Consider the following 22,711-nt stretch of genomic DNA (forward strand, 5'->3'; position numbering starts at 1 on the left):
GGTTCAGCATTCCAGCTTAGCCACCTCAGCAGAATGAAACCTTCTCTCTGTGAAAATTCATACACCAATCCCAGAGAAGACTGGTTGGCTGTGTTAGGGCTCTACCCAACTCTGAACCAAAACCATGCCAGGGAATGGACACTATGATCGGCCCAGCAAGGTTTAGGTACCAGCATGTGCATTCGGAGGTGGGTGGAGCACTGTGATTGGCAATTTCCCCATAATCACATGGAGTGAGGAAGGAAGTCCCCAAAGGAAAGCAGTTGTGCTGCCAGAGATATACTATAGTATTCTTTTCTGTGCATTGTTTTCAAGAGCCGTTTTATTTATTGCAGTATCAAATGGCACCAAAATATTAACACTGTGCATCATTATATTCTAGTGCAGCAGCAGGTGTAGTGGAAAGATCATGAGAGCTTTAGAGCAGGGTTTCACAACCTCAGAACTATTGTTGGGCCAAATAATCCTTTGTTGTGGTGTGCGGGCAGGGGTGCTGTCCTGTGCATCTTTCACATCAATCCCGGCCTCTACCCACTAGGTGCGAGTAGCACCCTCCCAGTCAAGACAACCGAAACTGCCCCCAAACATTGCCCAGTCAGAGATGGGGTATAAAAATCACTCCCAGTTAGAAGCCACTGCTTTAGAGCTAGAAAGATCGGGGTTGAATTCTCAGCTCTGCAGTTCACTGGCCATGTAATCTTAGGCAAGTGGTTACAGCTTTCTGAGATACTGTCTGTAATGGGGTTCAAATTACTCAACTGCAGGATTTGAAAAAGTGGGATTCTATAATGGGGTTCAAAATACTCAACTGCAGGATTTGAAAAAGTGAAAGATAATATATATAAAGCACCTGGTACATAGAAGGTATTTAATTAATCAATGGTAATAATCATAGCTTGCAATTTCTGAATTTATTATGAGCCAAGTATTTTAGGATATTGGCTCATTTAATCCTCAAAATAATTCTTTAAGATAGATACTCTTTTTACTCCCATTTGTAGATACGAGGCTTTCTAGAAAGTTTAAACAACTTACCCAAGGTTACTAGATGGTTAACGATAGAACTGAAGTTGAAGCCCCCTACTTACTCCTAAGTGCATGCTTTTACCCTCTGAGCTATACCATAGAAGTCTAATTTTCAAAGGAGTCTCCATACCACGCAAGCTCTATGTAATGAGATCAAAGCATCTTTAATTATGTATGCCACTGTGTCACAAGAGAAGTGTTTTCATTGTTTCCTGTCAGCAAAAGAATGTGGATTGACTCACTATTGTTTGGAACTATAAATCTTTTCTGCAGTATTTTTTTTTGTCTTGATGTTAAAAATTTATAAAATGTACTATATTTATTATATTTCTTAAAAATGTTTAAGGCAGTAGCTTAAAATAAAATTCTAATCATCAATATATTTAGCCTATTACCAGAAACATGTCACAGGCACATTGAAGGTGTATAGTTCCTTGCTGTTTTCTAGCATTTTTTTCTTTCTTTTTAAGGTATTGCAGGATAATGTTCTATGTTATTTTCATCCAAGTTCAAAATAATTGTTGTTTACTACATAGTAGGAGTACACTGTAATGCTAGGAGCTACACTGGCTCCAAAGAGGACACCAAGGGCACTGCAGTTCTTACAACACTTACACTGTGTAATGTGCTTAAACAAAGAAAATGCAAGCAAACATGAACAGCAGGCAACATTAAATAATCAAATCCCCACAGAGCTAATATGTAGAAAAAAAACTAGCATCACATAAATGAGAGGCAACTTAGCTCAAACTAATGATCTGAATGCAAGACTGGAGACTTGGATTTTGTTTGTTTTGTTTTTTTCCCTGACATGCTGCTGTTTTAGAAAAAAAAGAAAGAATGAATGAATGAAAAAGAAAGGAAGGGAGGAAGGAAGGAAGGAAGGGAGGGAGGAAGGAAGGAAGGAAGGAAGGAAGAAAGGGAGGGAGGGAGGGAGGGAGGGAGGGAGGGAGGAAGGGAGGGAGGGAGGGAGGGAGGGAGGGAGGAAGGGAGGAAGGGAGGGAGGGAGGGAAGGAAGGATTCACCTTGAAGTAATTTGAAGCCCAAATGCCTTCTAGGTATGGTATCATTTAGGTATATGCTACTCAGCTAGTTCAGTTTCCCAAAAAGAGAACCACTATGAGAGAACTTCTCATTTGAGGTTTAGTAGAAAACATAATACTGCCTCAGTGTTTTGGGGTTTTTTTTCTCCTTACTTTTCAAAAGCTTTTATATAATAGTGAGTTTTGCTTTAGATTGCTTTCTGAAACTTACCTGAAGAAAAAAATTAGAGTTCAGCTTTAGGATACTTTTTTATATAGATGATGTGGTTAGAAATAACCTTTTGACCTTACCTGAATTGATCCCTCTTTTCAAAATTTGAGAAGGAAGAAGATAACCTTTTACCATATTTTGTATTTGTCTTCGTAATTTTATAACCTTTCTCAATTATAGGTCAGTATTTCAGCCAAGAATGGTGGATGTGAGAATCCACTTACCTCAAATGCAGTATAATTTTATGACTCAGAGAGTCCAGTCATTTCCAATTTTTGTCACTGATTAGGTTTTCCAAACTCTACTTTATTATGTAATGGTCCTTGTGTAATGATCTGTGTAAGATACAGTAAACTGCTAAAGGCCCATTCCCATTATTTCAACCTTCCATATTACAGAGGGAATTTTTGCACTTGTTTGATTATGTTTCTACCAAAGCAATTTTCAAAATGACCTTCTTTTTCTCAATTTTTCAATAATTCCTACTATTGGTACACAGGCAAGGGCAACATTTTAATTAAATACATACTAATTACACTAACATGATGCATGTCTGTTACAGAGGCAAGAGTAATAGGGGATATTATGAGATTCAATCAATCACCATTGTAAGTAATTCAAAAAGTAAGGTTTCAAGTAGAGGAAACCAATAACCAGTATGCTACTAACACAGTATAATTTTCAAGAGAAATATTTTTTTCTAAATAACCACAAAGCTAGAAGATATATACATACCAGCAACATTCTCATAAAAAATCAATTATACCTTCAATTTCTATTTGGAAGAAATTTACAGTCTACGGCTCTTATAATTTTTATAATTATTTTTTTCTCTTTAAAGCATATTTACAAAGAGGGATTTTTTTTTCTTGGCCAATTAGGACAAATATCTTGTTTTTATTATGTTCATCTTTAAAATGTAGAAAATGCCAGATTGTTACAGTAAAGGAAGTTCTTGTAAGATGCTAGATTCTATATCTTTTTTTTAAACATTTATTTTTTATTGAAATATAGTTGAATTACAATGTTGTGTTAATTACTACTATACAGCAAAGTGACTCAGTTATACATATATATACATTCTTTTCCTTTATGATTTATCCCAGGATATTGAATATAGTTCCCTGTGCTATACAGTAGGACCTTGTTGTTATCCATTCTGTATATACCATCTGCTAATCCCAAACTCCCAGTCCAACCTTCTCCCAGCTCCCTCCCTCTTGGCAACCACCAGTCTATTCTCTATGTCCCTGATTCTGTTTCTGTTTCACAGATAGGTTCATTTGTGTCATTTTTTAGATTCCACATATAAATGATATCATCTGGTATTTGTCTTTCTTTTTCTGACTTACTTAGAATAATAATCTCTAATTGCATACATGTTGCTGCAAATGGCATTATTTTGTTCTTCTTTGTGGCTGAGTAGTATTCCATTGTATATATGTACCACATCTTCTTTATCCATTCATCTGTCAATGGACATTTAGGTTGGTTCCATGTCTTGGCTATTGTGAATAGTGCTGCTATGAACATAGGGGTGCATGTATCTTTTTGAATTATAGTTTTGTCTGGATATATGCCCAGGAATGGGATTGTGGGTCATATGGTAATTCAATTTTTAGTTTTCTGAGGAACCTCCATACAGTTTTCCACAGTGGCTGCACCAACTTACATTCCCACCAACACTGTAAGAGGGTTCCCTTTTCTCCACACCCTCTCTAGCATTTGTTATTTGTAGACTTTTTAATGATGGTCATTCTGACTGGCATGAGGTGATACCTCACTGCAGTTTGGTTTGCATTTCTCTAATAATTAGTGATGTTGAGCATCTTTTCTTGTGCCTATTGGCCATCTGTATATCTTCTTTGGAGAAATGTCTCAAAGAGGATATTTTAAAATCCCCTTTTCCTTTGTACTCATAAACTGTTTTTCCATAGCTTTCCAATATTTTTAGTGGGCCCAGGAAATATGTTATTAAAGTTGCCTATTATCTTTCTAAAATTGAAACGATGCATCAATGAAGAAATATATGGTTTTTTCCTAGAGAGTGCTTGGGAATTTGGGCCTGAGTTTTAAGAACATTGTCTTCTTAAAGAAACAATTATTTCAGAAAAGTAGATTTGAAATGTGTGTTTATATTTCCAAAAAGTATACTTTGTTGAGGGGAACTGGCATAGTAGTGAACATCATGGTTCCCCATAAGAACAAAAAATTTTACAATTTGTATGGAAACACAAAAGACCCCAAGTAGCCAAAGCAATTTTGAGAAAGAAAAATGGAGCTGGAAAAATCAGGTGCCCTGACTTCAGACTATACCACAAAGCTACAGTAATCAAGACAGTATGGTACTGGCACAAAAACAGAAATATAGATCAATGGAATAGGATAGAAAGCCCAGAGATAAACCCATGCACCTATGGTCACCTAATCTATGACAAAGGAGGCAAGAATATACAATGGAGAAAAGACAGCCTCTTCAATAAGTGGTGCCTGGAAAACTGGACAGCTACATGTAAAAGAATGAAAGTAGAACACTCCCTAACATCATACACAAAAATAAACTCAAAATGGATTAAAGACCTAAATGTAAGACCAGACACTATAAAACTCTTAGAGGAATACTTAGGAATAACACTCTTTGACAGAAACCACAGCAAGATCTTTTTTGACCCACCTCCTAGAGTAATGGAAATAAAAACAAAATAAACAAATGGGACCTAATTAAACTTAAAGCTTTTGCATAGCAAAGGAAACCATAAACAAGATGAAAAGGCAACCCTCAGAATGGAAGAAAATATTTTCAAATAAAGCAGCTGACAAGGGGTTAATCTACAAAATATACAAACAGTTCATGTAGCTCAATATCAAAAAAACAAACAACCCAAGCAAAAAGTGGGCAGAAAACCTAAATAGACATTTTCCCAAAGAAGACATGCAGATGGCCAAGAGGCACATGAAAAGATGCTCAACACCACTATTAGAGAAATGCAGATCAAAACTACAATGAGGTATCACCTCGCACCAGTCAGAATGGCCATCATCAAAAAATCTACAAACAATATAAATGCCGGAGAGGGTGTGGAGAAAAGGAAACTCTCTTGTACTGTTGGTGGGAATATAAATTGATACAGCCACTATGGAGAACAGTATGGAGGTTCCTTAAAAAACTAAAAATAGAGTTACCATATGACCCTGAATGTACCCTGAGAAAACCATAATTCAAAAAGACATATGCACCACAATATTCATTGCAGCACTATTTACAAAAGCCAGGTCATGGAAACAACCTAAATGTCCATCAACAGATGAATGGATAAAGAAGATATGTGGTACGCATATACAATGGAATATTACTCAGCCATAAAAAGGAATGAAATTAAGTCATTTGTAGAGATGTGGGTGGACCTAGTCTGTCATACAGAGTGAAGTAAGTCAGAAGAGAAAAACAAATATCGTATATTAATGCATATATGTGGAATCTAGAAAAATGGTACAGATGAACCTATTTGCAGGGCAGAAATAGAGACACAGACATAGAGAATAGACATGTGGACATAGAAGAATGGGGAGAGGGGCTGGGATGAACTGGGAATTGGGAATTGGGATTGACATATATACACTACCATGTGTAAAATAGATAGCTAGTGGGAACCTGCTGTATAGCACAGGAAGCTCAGCTCCATGCTCTTTGGTGACCTAGATGGCTGGGATGGGGGGTTGGGAAGGAGGTCCAAGAGGGAGGGGATGTATGTATACATATAGCTGATTCACTTTGTTGTACATCAGAAACTAACACAATATTGTAAAGCAACTAGACCCCAATTAAAAACCAAAACAAAAACATCATGGTTCCCCAAATCTTCCTAGTCTTAGTTTACTGGGATATAGTCTGTCCCTATCTGGATTTTTGTCTTTCTGCACCAGGAGCCCTGTGGGAAACAGTCCTTTCAGAGGAAGCCAAATCTAGATCTGGACGCTACAGAACTTGGAGATCAAGAGATGTTACCAGAGGTCCTGCAGATTAAGCCTTCAGTTTCACTGACTCTAGAAACATAGCTTTTTGAGCTGAAAAGTACAATCACAAGTACTGAATCCAGTTTCCTTTTCTTAATGAGGAGACAGAGACTTTCCTAAGAGCAGAGCTTGTTTAGGACAGCGATGCAGTTCAGGTGACTCCTTCACTAATGCTCTTTCCACTACTTAAAAACTGAAGCATAGTTGCTTAGAAGGTGTTAATTATCTCAGTCTCAAGAAGTGTGACTTTTGAGAATTCCTTGGTGGTCCAGTGTTTAGGACTCAGCACTTTCACTGCTGAGGGCCCGGGTTCAATCCCTGGCTGGGAAACTAAGATCCCACAAGCCATGTGATGTGGCCAAAAAAGAAAAGGTGTGACTTTCAACTGTTAGGGCTAAATATTTTCCAAACCATAAATCATATCATCAGCAACCTTTTAATCTATGAATCCTACACTTCATATTTTCCCCCATTTTGTCCACTCATTCAACAATCTGAAAGGTGGTAACCTACTAAGGGCAAGCACTTTCCATTTTTATAGATCCTTGACATTCTATTTCAACTTCCAAAAAATGAGGTTAGAGAACTGTCTTAAGTGTACGGTTTTAAGAAATTCTTCATCTTAAAGTTTGAAAGGAAATCTTAGGTTTCCATGCCCTAATGATTTAAATTATAAATTAGCTTTGGAAAAATTGTTTTCTTTCTGTATCTTTTTCTTTCATCACTCTGTCCCCCTCTTTTTCTAATGTACACTGAATTTCATTTGGATTTTGATTGTTTTTCACTGAATTATAAATTCTGTATGTTGAAAAATATTGTCTAAGAAAATAGGTATAATATTATAAATGTTATTGACTTATAACTACTTCTTTCCTTTCTTTTTTTCTTTTGCCTATGCAGACACAATCATTATATTGCATATCAGGAAAATACATTACCAGTGTTTTCAGTATTACTGTTTTATAAACCTAAATGTCCTAATATCTATAAGTAATCATTATCACAAAAAGTAAGGATATAGTGGAACTCTTTGCTTCACCATTCCCCTTCAACCTGAAATTAAGGTCGATGAATTGAATTTATCAACAAAGCCATCATGAATATTTAGAGGGAAGATAGAAGTAAAACCATTTCACAGTCCATTTACTAGTGTACATTTCAGCCCTTGCTAAAATTTTGAGACAGTTTCTTTTAAAATAACTTTTTAAATAAGTAAATTCAATGTGCTTCTCTTTAGGAGTTGTTTAGCAGTGTTATAATAATGTGATTCCCTGCACAGCCCAAGCAGTCTTTGTTCAATAGTATTGTTCAGGGATATCTCAGTGTCTTCATATTGACTGTCTACTCCTTGTTTGCCAAGTTTAATAAAAGGTGCACATTGCCTGCTTTGATTCAGAAACTGTCAACACAATTGGAAAACTCATCAGATTCAGCAAGAGCAGAACAGTCTGCTACGTGTCCCAACTGAGCCTTGTGTAGATTCTAGGCTGCTAAAAATTGCAGTGTCATTGACAAGGAACCAGTATGATCTATTTAGAATAACCAGCCAGGTTTTAGATGATAATTTCTGACAGAATCTAATTTCTTCTACCTCTGCATAGAAGTTATCACTGCAGTCATTTTCATATTTTTTCACTTTGTTTAAATTTTCTTCTTACATTTTAAAATAAGGGTATAACCTTGTATAACTCTTCTCCAAAGGATGACAGGCTACAGCTGTCATAAAACCATACTGCTAACAAAATTCTCTCTAGTTAATTATCACCCCTTCATATCCTAAAACAATAAACCTCATTTAGTCTTTTAGACAAAACACCCCATATGCTCCTGGCTCCCCATCAGTCCTTGACTAGGGAATCAGAAATACCTATAAAACAAAACTTCCCACAAAAGACATGTTAATGAAGATAAAGGTTAATATAAAGCTTTCATAGGTCACATATATGACAATTGGAGCTCACTCTTTGACTTGACAAGGCATTGTTTTAGATGCTGGGAACATATGGAAAAAAGAAACAGTTCCTGCTCTTGAACTCGGCTTGCCCAGCTGAGAGACTGCAAGTGTTTTGTAGTGGCCAAAGCAAAGGGGAAACAGGATGTAGCCAGAGATGAGGACTGAGAGCCAGGGTCATGGTGAGCCACTGCAGAATTTCAGGAACGTGCAGTCTCACATCAGCAGGATTGCTTTGGGTGCACTACGGGAGATGATTGAGGGAAGAAAAGGGGAAACAAAAAGACTAGTTAAGCGGTTGTTGCAGTGATCAAAATGAAAAATAAATCATTTGAAGAGAGGATTAAAACTGGAGCAGATTTAAAATATATGAAGGTGGTGGAATCAACATGTCTTAAGTTAATTTTGAGCACCCAGAAAGGCAAAGGCCCAGATGACTCCCTGATCTCTGACCTAAATCACTGGAAAAAGAATGGGACCCTTTTCAGAGGACAGAAATGCCAAAGCAGGGGCTTTCCTGGTGGCACAGTGGTTAAGAATCCACCTGCCAATGCAGGGGACACAGGTTTGAGCCCTGGTCCGGGAAGATCCCACATGCCGCGGAGCAACTAAGCCCATGCGCCACAACTACTGAGCCTGTGCTCTAGAGCCCAAGAGCCACAACTACTGAGCCCACGTGCCACAACTACTGAAGCTCTCACACCACAACTACTGAAGCCAGCATGCATACAGCCCGTGCTCCGCAACAAGCCACTGCAATGAGAAGCCCGCATACCACAACGAAGAGTAGGCCTGCTTGCCGCAGCTAGAGAAAGCCCGCACGCAGCAACGAAGACCCAACACAGCCAAAAATAAAGTTAATTGATTAATTAATTAATTTAATTAATGCCAAAGCAGGAACAGGGTTAGTTTTGAACAAAAACAATCATGGCACCTATATGACAACTTTATGAAGTGTTATGTCCCATAGACAATAGATGGAGAAATCTGGAGAGAAAGCTGAGCTGGAGCTTCAAGCATAAAAGTCATGAGCAAGTAGGTGAGAGGGAAAGCATGGAGTGTGTAAATGTGTAAGAGAGGCTCAAGAGCTAATTCTGGGAGAATGAGTCAGGTATGTGGCTCAAGACTCAGGACAGATTTTTCTCTACCACTATCATGATTCAGAGGCTACCACAGTGATAATTAGTCCATTCTGCAGGGCATTATTAGCTATGTGATATTGACCCAATCTGTTCATTAGTTTGAGCTTCAGTTTTCTTACCTACAAAATATGTAGAGCCACACTCACATCGGTATCTTGAGATCTAAATAAGGTAAGCTGTGTTAAAACACCTAGCCCGGAAATTGACATATAATAAGCTCTCAAAGTTTTATATGTTACTTGAATCCGAAGCCAGAAAGATCACAGAAAATTTAACTCATGGTCACTCCAGCCCCAAAATTGCTCCTCCTCCTTTGTCTTCTATCTTTACTAGTTGACCAAGCCAAAAACCTAGAAGTCATTCTTCTCTTCTCCCTCTACTTCCATACCCAATTTCACCCTAATCCTGCATTCCTGTCAGATCAGTCTATTTCTTGTACCCCACGTCCACTGCTTTCACTAAGACCATCCTGACCTCTCTCCTGGATCACTGCAAGCCTCCTTCAGGCTTCCCACGCCCTCCGATGCACTCTTCACATTGCAGCCAGAGTGAGCTTCCAAAAGATAAATCTAATGTCGTTTACTTGCTAAAACCCTTTGCATAAAGTCTGTATTTATAGCATGTAAAATCATTCATGATCTCAAGAAATATAGTTTTTACTTAACCTTTGAGCCTCAAATCTCACCATTCCTCTCTTTGAAGACTCTATTCTAGCTGCAGAAATCTACTTTCATTCCCTGATCAGGTCACATCTCCTCTCTTGGACCCATCTAGTCTAGTCGACCCTGCTACCCTCTACATTCAGTTCACCTCCTCTGAGAAGGCTCCCCAAGGCTGGGTTAGGTGCTCCTCTGAAAAGCTTCCATAACTCCCTGTTCTACATGGCACTTACCATATTCAGACTCCTTGGTCACCTTCGCTAGATTATACATTTCCTAAAGACAGAAATATTTCTTACTCATCATGTTATCCCTTATACACGGTATGCTCAATAGTATATTTTAAGTGATTAATATATATGTTTGGATAAATAAATTAAAAATCCATTAGAAAGCTGTTGTATCTTTTAACCATCTTCGTGAATCATATTGCTTAAAACTCTTCTCTAGCTACCTTCAAAACCAGAATTTTTACGTGTGTGATCTTCAACAAATTAAACCTCTCTGTGTTTAAATTCCTTGTCTGTAAAATGAGGATAACAATAGTACCTACCTCATAGTATTACTGTAAGGATTAAAAGAGTTGATGCATGTAAATCATTTAGAAATGGCACATGGAAGTTTCCAAGAGCTTTCAGTAATTGTTAGCTGTTATTATTATTGTCACTGTTGTTACTGTTGTTATTAATATTTTCCTATAAGGTGGGAACTTCAGGTTTGACATCTGTCATGAACCAGGGCTCAGGACATATTTCACAAAGTCACAAGTTAAAGAACAGAGGAAGATTTAAAGCCAGAGGTCAGCAAGAAGCAATGTCATGAGTCCCTGAACCTCTCATTCTCCCCACAGAAAGGCATTCTGGGACCAGACACATTGCTGAACACATTATGGATAAAGGTTCCAGGTGAAGGACCACACTTTCTTGTCACTCTGTCTCCTTACAGGCCAATCATGAGAGCAACTTTGTCAAAAGAGAGTAAACAGCCTGCTTGACACCAAACAGGCTAGATGTGAGTGTCAGCTGTTTACAGGAGTTGTCTGGAAAAGTCAGCTCCCCAGCAGCTAAGGACGTTTGGGTCAATGGGAAATAGTAAACCTTCTGGACAGGAGTAAGAAACCACCAGTCTTTACAGGAAGCTGACGTTGGGTCCAGTGCCCTCTGTCTTAGACAAGAGCAAGGCCCAATCTCACCTGGCCATTGTCTAGCCAAACCAGGGAGAAATTATATCATTTTGAACAATACTACTTGATGCCCCAGTTTTTTATTAATATTTCCTTCTGAGGTGCTTCAAATGCTGTCATGCTTCTGCTTTGAATCCATCTTGGGTAGCTTGAGACTCCAGGTTTTCTAAGAGTCTGCTCTCTATCAAGACAAATCCCAAAATTTCTTCTAATAGCTTTTGTTTTTGTCAATAACATTTATTAATGTATCAGGCACCATACTAAGGGATGAGAATACAAAATATAGGGACATAATTCCTTCTTTTATGTATGTTTAGCCTGAGAGGAAGCAGATCAAATATTATAATACAATGTAACAGATGCAATAATAGAAATGTGTGCAGGACTCAGATGCACTCAGAAATTACTCTGTTCAGCCAGAGATTACATTTTGCAAACTATGAAGTAAATATGTTTTTGATTTACCCAGAATATAAAGCTTAGGATCCAAGTAAAAACATTGAAGCCCAATTAGCAGATGTATAACAATAGATAAAATGGTAATCATCACTCCTAAAATTACATCAGTTGATATAAAATTGGAGAGGAAGATGTTATCATGAGAACTGAAAAGCATTCCTGGGGAATGGCCAGAGGAAATGTTTGGAAGCTAAAAGAAACAAAGTTCAAATTTCAGCTCTGCCACCTATGCTGTGTGAATTTAGGCAAGTTTCCTAACACCTCTGAGTCTAAATTTTCTCATTTAAAAATAGGTATAATAATAACTACCATATTGAGTTATTTTAAGCAGTAAATGAAGAAAACTATGCGAAGCATCTAGCACATGATGCTCAATAAAGGCAGCTAATTTTTTTCTCAGACTATAACTTCACTTGTCATCCATTTTATTCTATGCACTTACAATTAGGCAACTGTGAAACCGACTAGAGAGCTCTCCTGGGGTGGGATTTTAAAGTCTTTCTATAATGGAGTTCTATCCTATTTTTCTTAGTTACTTTTCAAAACTATCCACAGTAGTTTTGATGCATTATAAGCATTTTTATACACATCCTGTTTTACTAAAATGTGTTGCAAAATGTCTTAAAATTCAAGCCTAATTGGTAGCAAAAGTAGTCAGAAAACAGATAAGAAAAAATCCTATTCAATAATGGAATATAAAATGAACAGAAAAAAAGCTAGTATCCTGACAGGTTAAAGTGTTTTGGTCACAAAGATACAGATGGGATTATGAGACATTCCCTATTACTAAAAAAGCTAAAGCTTAGCAGTTAAGAGGTTCCTGAAGGCATATTTTTGCTTCTTTTTACAGACTGCCTCTAGCATAAATTATAGATATTTTAGAGTCATGTCAAATAGTGTCAATTAAAAAAGAAATTAAAAGGAGATTTTTTTATTATTATTATAGAAAATGAAAGTGTGTAGATGGTGGTACAATAAAGAGAGCACTGATAACAATATTTACACTTACATTTTTGTATTTCTGTTGTTGGCACAGGGAAGAGGTAAGCTTGTATGGTTTCTGTCTTTAAGTATTCGTCTGTCCCTCAATTTTCCCACATCAAAAATGGGGGAAATATCAACGGAAAAGCTTGGGTCCTAGCCCACCAGACACCTCCATTTTGAGGGGCGGGGGAAGATGCCTACACAGGACCATAAGATGCACCTTTTAAAAGACTTTCATTTTTCCTCACAAGGTGGCATTTTAGAGAGGGGGGGCTGTGGATTTCAGAGAGCCTGCCCTGCTTTAGGCAAATCCTGAGCAACAATCCTTTAAAAACCCTCCCAGAGAACCACCTAGTCTATACAAATGTGGTTCCAGTTCAGTGCCTTCACTATGCAAAGTTTTTCTTTTTAACTGTTTTGTTAAATTTTAACAATTGGGGAATTTTGAAAACTGCTTTACATACTTCCTTGCCTTCTTAAAATAAAAGCAGACAAATGTTAAAAAAAAAAAAAAGAAGGGGGTAAATAAACCCTTTCCTTTGTCTTTATCCCAGAGACAATGTAAGAATAGTCACGTGAATACCTTTGAACACTTTATTAAAAAATAAGCTACATAAATTCCAGGTCAACATTATTGCATTGTTAGGAAATCCCCAGTGGGTAGTATATTAAACAGAGAAATAGATAAATATCTTACCTTATCTTATATGTGATTTCCTAAGTACAATAAAAATAATAATAATACAGTTATGGCTTATCTTATACAGCCAAAGTTAACTTTGGCTTCTTATCCTGTCCCTAAAGCTACACTGTCCTATAGAGTAGCCACTTGCCACATGTGGCTATTTAAAATTTAATGTCAATTAATTAAACTAAAACTAAAAATTCAGTTCCTCAGACTTACTAGCCACATTTCAAATGCTCAATAGCCACATGTGACTACTTGCCACCATGTTGGACAGAGAGAACATTTCCGTCATCATGGAAAGTTCTATTGGAGAGTACTGGCCCAGAGGATACTCAGGCTGATTGTCCTGTTGCTCTGTGGCCTTAAGCTGGGCACTGATAGCATTTCAAAGATTAAATGACCTTAGAAGTTCTGAAAGGACTTCATAATCACGTCAGTGTCAGACTAAGGGAAAGACAGAAGTAAGTGAAGAAGAATTAAAGAGGCAGGGACTTCCCTGGTGGCACAGTGGTTAAGACTCTGTACTCCCGATGCAGGGGGCCTGGGTTCGATCCCTGGTCAGGGAACTAGATCCCACATGCATGTCACAACTAAGAGTTCGCATGCCACAACTAAGGAGCCCACATGCCGCAACTAAGGAGCCCACCTGCTGCAACTAAGACCCGGTGCAACCAAATAAATAAAATAAAGAATTAACTAGACAGTAAAGAAGAAAGAAGGAAGGATGGCTACAAAAAGAATGCTCACTGACATTATTATAAAGGGATAAAAAATGAATCAGGAATTCAGTGCTTCTGCAGAAGTACAGTTTTACTTAAAACATTTGTCACATGTGGTTTGTATTAAATGCATCAATCTTAGACTAAATTTCTGATGTCCTAATTGGGTTTTGAGGCATTCCAGCTAAATCACACAAAAACTATTTCTGGACATTGGGATGAAATTTAACCTCCCATATGTATACCACAAATTTTAAAAACATATTTTTCCTCTCAAGGGGGGTCAGCAGATGCTACGAAGATACTTGCAATTCTTGTTCACAACTTTCGGATTTATCCTCGTCTGGACCACATGTACTCACAAGTAGTTTTCATGCTTACCAATGTTTTGGCTTCCACTTCCTCTATAAAAGGAATTATAACTTAGCATATGTATTACTTGTACCCAAAAGTAAGAGAATAACCTGTGTATGTTTGCATTTAGGTCATTCTGTCCATTGAAGAAGGTTACAGACTTCCGGCTCCCATGGGCTGTCCAGCATCTCTACACCAGCTGATGCTCCATTGCTGGCAGAAGGAGAGAAGTCACAGACCAAAATTTACTGACATTGTCAGCTTCCTTGACAAGCTGATCCGCAATCCCAGTGCCCTTCACACCCTGGTAGAGGACATCCTTGTGTAAGATGCATAATGTTGATTTTTCCCCTTGACAATCATAATTTCTTTCAGGCTGTAGACAAGACTAACAGGTAAAGAGGAGAAAGTTTGCCTTGATAACTGTCTAGTTGTCTACCTTTTAGAATATTCTGTATAAACCATATTTTATTTATCAGCTGAAAAAGCAGTTTATTAACATTTAAAAAATGATTTTTTTTCCACAAGAAAACAAGTTCCCCTTTCCTTTTGTCCATATCTAATCTTTCTGAATCACTTTTTAAATATTTTTTCCTGTGTGGGTCTATGGTATTTCTAATTCCTTTCTTGACTTACTGATTTTCTTCTTACCTTTATAATAAGAAAATCTTATGTGTGCGTGTGTGTGTGTGTGTGTGTGTGTGTGTGTGCAGCCCCTTTAATTTTCTTGTCCATTCTATATTCCTCTCTTTGAAATGGAAAGCAAGACAGGGGCAATTTGTGAATCAGCCAGGAGCAAGGATGTCTCCTGCTGATATGATCACACCCAGCTGTTGTTACCTTCCATTGCTAAAACCAGAAAAAGACGGATGACAAGATGAGAAAATGAAAGCACTCATCCACCATTTTATAAAAGTCAGTAGCGTTGAGAGATCTACCCACTTCTCTCTGAAAAGCAATTATAAGAGGGAGAGTAGAAGAAAAAAAAACACTGCCATCTATGTCTGAACATATAACATTTAAAATATTGTTAAGTTGAAAATAGATTTCTTTAGGCCAAATTGGACTTAAAAATAACCAAAGCGTTTTCAAAGCTTACTTTCCTGACTCAGGAGATGGCCAATAGGATATATAGATGTTCAACTTTAGGTCACAAGTTCAAGTCAGTGCAGGTTTTAGTGACAATAAAGCCAAAGGCTCTTCAAGAACTACTTGAAACAGACCTCAGTTCATAGCAGAGCATAGAAGAGTTCACCTCTAAATCACTAATTGGCAGCCTCAGTAAAGTGAAGCCAAGCATGAAATAGCTAGAGATTAAACTATTATTCTAGCCCGTCTTCCCTAAAGCAGTCCAGCACAGGAGGCTGTAATGGTGAGAGTGGGCGTGGGGGCCATTTTGAATTTTATCATAAAAGCAATGGGCAGCCATTGAAGGATTTTAAGCAAGAGAATGGCATGATCACATTTGCATTTCTGAAAGATCACTCTAGGGCTGATTTAAACTAAAAGTGTAAAGCAAGGAGCAAGATGGGAAACAGAGAGAGTTATATGTTTTCAGCAATCCAAGCTAGGAAAGGTCAGGACCTGACTTATGAAATGAGAATAAGTTGAGTCAGGAGATAAGAAAATGGATTTATTACTAGATAAGGAAAACGAATGTGTCTTGGTCATTGAGTGAACAAGGAAGGAGGAGAAAAGAATCAAGATATTTGTCAGGTTTCTTTCTTAGACAAGTTGGTTGGTGGTATTACCACTGAGAGAGAGGGAGAAGGACAAGTTTTTGGAATAGAAATGAGACCATTTCATGCATATTGAGTGGAAGATTCCTGTGGGACATCTAAGTGAAGATATCCAGCAGGCACTTATATTTATATAGGTTGAACTCAGTTAAAAAGATCTGGGCTAAAGATGTAGATTTGGAGATCATCAGCATATCGATTGTACCTGAAGCTTTAAGCATAGTTAAGATAACCCATGGAGAGTATAAAGAATGAAAAGAAATAGGAAAAGAATGCAAACCTTTGGAACACCAAGATTTAAGAAATGAATTGAAGAAGTGTACCCAAAGGAGACTGAGAAAGGAGAGCCAGACAGATAATCAGGAAAACAGGGAAAGCACAGTATCCTAGAAGCCAAAAAAAGGAGACAGTTCCAAGGAGTTTAATGTCCAAGGCTTTATGAAGCTCCCTTAAGATAAAAATGAAGTGTGTCCATTGGATTTAGCAACTATGTGTTTAGGTTTCATGGGCGGCCTTTGCAAGAGCATTTTCACTAGCATCATGTAAGACAAACTCAGTGGGGGAGGAGTGAATGTGAGGTCAGAGAGAGGCGCTATACAAAGTACCAAGTCCAGTACTGTTTTCTCAAAAAATCTGTATCTGAAAAGAAAGAGAAGTGGTTAGAGAAAATGTTTCTTGTGTTTTGTTTTTATATGTTTTATTGAAGACATGAGCATGCTTTAATAATGAAGAGAAAGAACTACTAGAAAGGGATCATGGAGTGAGTCTGAAATCATTTAATCTGGGCCTCTTGTGGTTTAGGGTCAACGGACTCCACAGCCAGTGCCCGTCAACAGAGCTCTCTGACTGTTCTATGGCTGTAGACGCAGGCAGGTAAGAGCCTTCTTTTTGAAGAAAAGCAGATAAAACAATTTTTTCCCTGCTTTTTCAAGATAATGAATCTTCCTCATATTTGGAAAATAATGATAAAGAATTTAAGATGAGAAAATATCAAAAAGTCCAAATGAACCAGAGGTAAAGTCAGTATGAGGTCTGGTGACTGAGGGCCAGAAGTTATGCTTTAGCTGGGTGGGCAATAATCCAGTGGACAGGCCAGAGAAAGGCAGGCTCCGCGATGGTGCTGCCACACGTGGGCCAGGAGTTGGGCTTTATATAAAGTTGGCAGTTTGATTCAATTCTAAAGTCTATCTCTGGGACTTCCCTGGTGGTCCAGTGGTTAAAGACTTCGCCTTCCAATGCAGGGGGTGTGGGTTTGATCCCTGGTTGAGGAGCTAAGATCCTACATGCCTTGTGGCCAAAAAACCAAAACATAAAACAGAAGCAATATTGTAATAAATTCAGTAAAGACTTTAAAAATGGTCCACATTAAAAAAAAAAATCTTAAAAAAAAAAAGTCTAATCTCTGGGGGACCAAATGGAAGTTTTTGTGACTGATTTGCCATCCTTGTTTCTGACAAAGACATATGTGCTACCCTTAATATACTCTTATTTGGGAAACAAAAGGAAGCAGAGTTCTAAGGGTATCGTGCCTGAACCTTTATCAGTATTCTTGTTTTCAAAGCAGCCTGTGTGGGTTTCCCTTGTCCACCCCCTCACCCCCAATGCCACCCACCTACCCTGATCCCAGAGCACTGAGACCGTTTAGGGAGAAGAGATGTGGTAGATTGAAGGATGGCAATGTTAGCTACAGAATGCCTGGTTTGTTTTATGCTTACAAAACTGTGACATTGCCACTCCAGCCCCCAAATTCCAAAGCCCAGTCACTTGTCCCAGAGTGATGTTGGACTAAGGAAACATGATGGGGTATAGAATTGCAGTCTTTCCTCCCATGTATCTCTCAAGCAGGTAAAGGAGTCTAAGAGTATAATTCACAGCAGCTCTTATTAAACTCTCCTGTACGCTCCTTTTCTCTAATATCCCCAAACTCCCAAAGTTCTCTCACACTCCCATACTGACATAACTGTCTCACCCACTAGGTCCCCATGGTTTTTATTCCACTCTAATTGCTTTTTTTCTCAAGAATTCACCTGAGAAGGTTTTATCCATTCTCTTGACAGAGTAGTAAGAGGGGAAGAAATTAAGGTGACAAAGAGGGGAGAGGAAAGCTGAGAATCCCACAGCTTCATCATTTTATACCAGCATATTGGAAATTTCATAGACCTTATATCTGTAATTTTTCTTTCAAAGGACAGAATACCCAGTAGAAAAAAAAATTGTTGGTCAGAGAAGGCTTTTATTATTTAGAACAACCACTCCAAATAATGCTGACATTCTTGTGCCTGACACACTCCCATGGGAGTATTCAGAGCTCTGTGAAGTCCCCAACCTTCTTGCTTTCTCTGTTACTCAAGAAAGCATATGGATATATAAGTGAATGTAACGATCTAAGTACAACCTTAAATCCAATTGATTGTAAAAAAATAATTTGAGAAAGTACCTTAGTAATATAGGCAGCCATCCTTTCATACATGAATTTCAAACTACCTTCATTTTCATTTACAGTACAATGATGCCTTATAACCCCCTTTCAAAGAAATATCTGTAGCTGTCACAGCCCCTGGAAAAATGGCCCAGCTTGAGACCAAGGCTACATGGAGAACGACATCAGGAGCGTTGCCTGGCCACACCCTTTGAAACACCTCTTCTCCCTTTCCCTGACCCTCAGGATTAACCCAGAGGCATGCATATTGCCATGGAATCCAGAGTCACATCTGGGGCCCGGTAGTTTAATAGCACAAAGTAGATTGATGACTATATGGCTGTCCCTTCACCCAGCCCTACCTTCCCCACCCTACCTACATCGTCCTATACACTCACCCTCCAACCTCTTAACCCCCACCCCTGTTTCTTCCATACACCGTAGCCTACTGAGTGCACTAGGCTGAAATCAGCTGGACAGTGCCTTTTGGACAACGCTGCAGTGTAATAGGAAAATAACTCTTTCTTCCAATCCTGCTCCAGATGCCCAGCATGTCACTGATAAGAATTTTATAGATCATGGGCTCCTCGACAACATCAGCTAAAAGGTAGCATTCAAAAACAGGCAACAATTGACCAGATGGACCAGTCCATGACAGAAATCATATTCCACCCAGGCCAAGGCACATAGGAATATTCTCACTACCTGCTAGGCCATAATTAAGGATCTTAAAATATTTTAGCTCTTAGGAACTGGAACCACCACTTTCCTTAGTACGTATAAATTAACTGTTGAACTTTTCAAACCCTTGGCTTCTGGTAATATGTGAATCATGAAGGTAAGGAAAAGCTCAAACCAGTATCAACTGCTTTGGAGAACTGCAAGTAAACATTATAAGACTGAATGCTACTACCTCCCTCCATCCCATTAATAAAGCACCTGCAATGCTGTCTCCTGAGGGCAATAACTTTCAACAGTTTGTTAGAAATGTTTCTATTCATTTTGAAAACATCTTGCTAAGTGCTGCCTAGGCTGTCCGTAATCATCACTTACTAAATTGTTTATCTCTATAAACCAAGTCATGGACAACTTGTATTGTTTAATTTTTGTAACTAACAGCCTTAATGGGTTTTTTCCTGACAGAGAAATAACTGGCTGGCCAAAACTAGTGTTGTAATTGAGTGATAAGCAAAGCTTTGCGGAAGGAAGACAGAATATTAAGTATTAATCAGGAAGTGTGAAACTTCTACCTGTTAGAAAATCTAAATTCAATTCACATGAACTGTTGCCACAATATACTACTACTAATGTTAATACCAGTACTAATATTGATACAAGTTCTATTAATCATTATCAATAATAACTATTACTGCTATTTGTTAAGAGCCTACTATGTGCCAGTCATTGTACTAGGCACTTTTATCTGTCATGTCATGTAATCCTCACTGTTATTATCTCCATCCCTCATGTAAGGAAACAGAGACTCAAAGAGGCTAAATTTCCCAGGGGTACACAGCAAGTAATTACTAGATCAGGAATTTGAATGAGGTCCACCAACTGCAAAGTCCTTGTTCTTTCCACTACACAGTATACAATCACCGCACTGTTTATGATTATAGGAAAAGAGGATACGTTTTTACATCTCCAGATAGATTTTCTCTGGACTTATCAGACTTCATCAATGGAGTATATTAAAATTCCAAAAAGAATTTGTAGCAGAGCACAGCCTGTTATTTTATGTCCTGCTAAGCAAATACAAGGATGTAGAAAATGAGTATGCCCACATTCATGGGAATAAGAATCAAACACATAATCTGTATATTCCCCCAACTTTCTCCTACAATGCTTGGCCACTTGAAGAACATTACTTGAAAAAAGAAAGTAGTAACTACAACAAAATAAAGAAATGAGGAAACTATGGCAGCAACATAGTTTCACATTTACGTCCTCAAGCACTTTTGTAGTTTGAATTTTTCCAGTGTTGGCAAATGTATGCTTTGCTTCTTTTCCTTGTTATGGCCGACATTACTAACCATCACAGCACTCCTTCTCACTGAGCCCACATGCTGCCTCTGTATCTTTTTAAGACCACATTTTGATAACTACTGGCAATGAATTGTAGTTGGCGTGTGATATGAAATCTATTTCTGTCCCTGTATAATTTACCCACATAAAATAGGCTTTCCTGAGGTTCAGTGATCTGTTACTCTGACTATAGTGACCATGTGCTAAGAACTCTACTCAGAATGTAGGGAATACTTAAACAGTATTATTCCTACCCTGTATCTATCCTTCCTAATGTTTAAACACATCTATAATTTTTAAATTTGCTTTGAATTTCACTCCTTCACACTTTTTACCAATTGTCAGCCTTATTATGAGAATTAAATAATCATGTCAATAAAAATCCTGAAGACTTACTGAAAATAAGAGGCTGACAAAAAATAACTAAATGTCTATTTAGGTCTTCTGCCCATTTTTGGATTGGGTTGTTTATTTTTTTGTTATTGAGCTGCATGAGCTGCTTGTAAATTTTGGAGATTAATCCTTTGTCAGTTGCTTCCTTTGCAAATATTTTCTCCCATTCTGAGGGTTGTCTTTTCGTCTTGTTTATGGTTTCCTTTGCTGTGCAAAAGCTTTGAAGTTTCATTAGGTCCCACTTGTTTATTTTTGTTTTTATTTCCATTTCTCTAGGAGGTGGGTCAAAAAGGGTCTTGCTGTGATTTATGTCATAGAGTGTTCTGCCTATGTTTTCCTCTAAGAGTTTGATAGTGTCTGGCCTTACATTTAGGTCTTTAATCCATTTTGAGTTTATTTTTATGCATGGTGTTAGGGAGTGTTCTAATTTCATTCTTTTACATGTACCTGTCCAGTTTTCCCAGCACCACTTATTGAAGAGGCTGTCTTTTCTCCACTGTATATTCTTGTCTCCTTTGAGAATGGACTTGAGGATATGGGGAGGGGGAAGGGTAAGCTGTGACAACGTGAGAGAGTGGCATAGACATATATACTGTACCAAACGTAAGGTAGATAGCTAGTGGAAAGCAGCCGCATAGCACAGGGAGATCAGCTCGGTGTTTTGTCACCGCCTAGATGGGTGGGAAAGGGAGGGTGGGAGGGAGGGAGACGCAAGAGGGAAGAGATATAGGAACATATGTATATGTATAACTGATTCACTTTGTTATAAAGCAGAAACTAACACACCATTGTAAAGCAATTATACTCCAATAAAGATGTTTAAAAAAAAGATCCATAAATAAATAAAAATTAAAAAAACAAAACAAAACAAGATCCTACCTTGGAATAGTGTTCCTCAAAGTATAACTTTTCTTGAATCATTTTTAATAGGTCTCTTACTTTTATATTTACATGATGAATATAAAATATGGAAAACTTTTGAGGATAAAAACCTTCCTGCTTTATAATGGCAGCTTTAATACCTACTGGTAACCTAAGAACTTTCTAAATTAAAGTACTAGTACTATTATGAACTCAAAGGGCTCATTAGAATCAAGACTTCTTGGCTCTATCAGTGCTATTCATTTTCACATATTTAGATATATTGAGAGTATGTGTTTATTGCACCTTAAACTATACTATTACCTATTCTAGCTATACTGCAGCCCTTTTCCTAATCTTAATTGACCATAATTTATACCTGGAAGAATTTCCTAATTCTACCGCCTCCTCATTTTTCTGAGGAAGGTAGTAGACCTTTGACCTTCTGTTCTACAATATGTACATTTTTTCTGTGAGGTTTTGCTGTAAAGACATTTCTCAGGTGAGAAGTCACCAAATAGCAGAAATTTCTACATGCTCAGCAAATAGCAGACTGAATTTATCATTGCACATGGTTGATAAGAAAGGGCGCTTATTGTTTATTAGGTAATATTCCAGAGAATTCATGTGAGGGTGATGGCACCCTCAAAGCCAGAAAATAGCAGCATTTTCCAACTTCGTTATAAGGTGAAAGAAAAGTTATTGCACAGTGGCTGTGAACAATGAGGGAACGCTGACCTTCCTAAATCCACCGTCAGTGCGGTCGCATAAAGGCCAAAGTGTAACTAGGTTACTAAAGATGTATGGAGAGAAAGGGAATTATGGTATTGAAACATTCTAG

The 22,711-nt window shown here is 37.9% G+C and overlaps 1 protein-coding gene across 2 annotated transcripts in view; it reads left to right on the plus strand.

Annotated features, from left to right (window-relative positions):
• The window catches only part of EPHA6 (EPH receptor A6), an 852,855-nt gene that overhangs the window by 826,447 nt on the left and 3,697 nt on the right, over positions 1-22,711 (plus strand). Inside the window, exons 17-18 of one of the 2 annotated variants that reach the window (XM_029214367.1) lie at positions 14,564-14,757; positions 16,974-17,045. In XM_029214367.1, the coding sequence (XP_029070200.1) occupies positions 14,564-14,757; positions 16,974-17,045 (266 nt within the window). The remainder of the gene's footprint in view (positions 1-14,563; positions 14,758-16,973; positions 17,046-22,711) is intronic. The other variant, XM_029214368.1, reaches the window with a different exon arrangement.

Source organism: Monodon monoceros, unplaced genomic scaffold (assembly GCF_005190385.1).
Source record: "Monodon monoceros isolate NGI ecotype Baffin Bay Population unplaced genomic scaffold, NGI_Narwhal_1 Super_Scaffold_11, whole genome shotgun sequence".
Taxonomy (NCBI): domain Eukaryota; kingdom Metazoa; phylum Chordata; class Mammalia; order Artiodactyla; family Monodontidae; genus Monodon; species Monodon monoceros.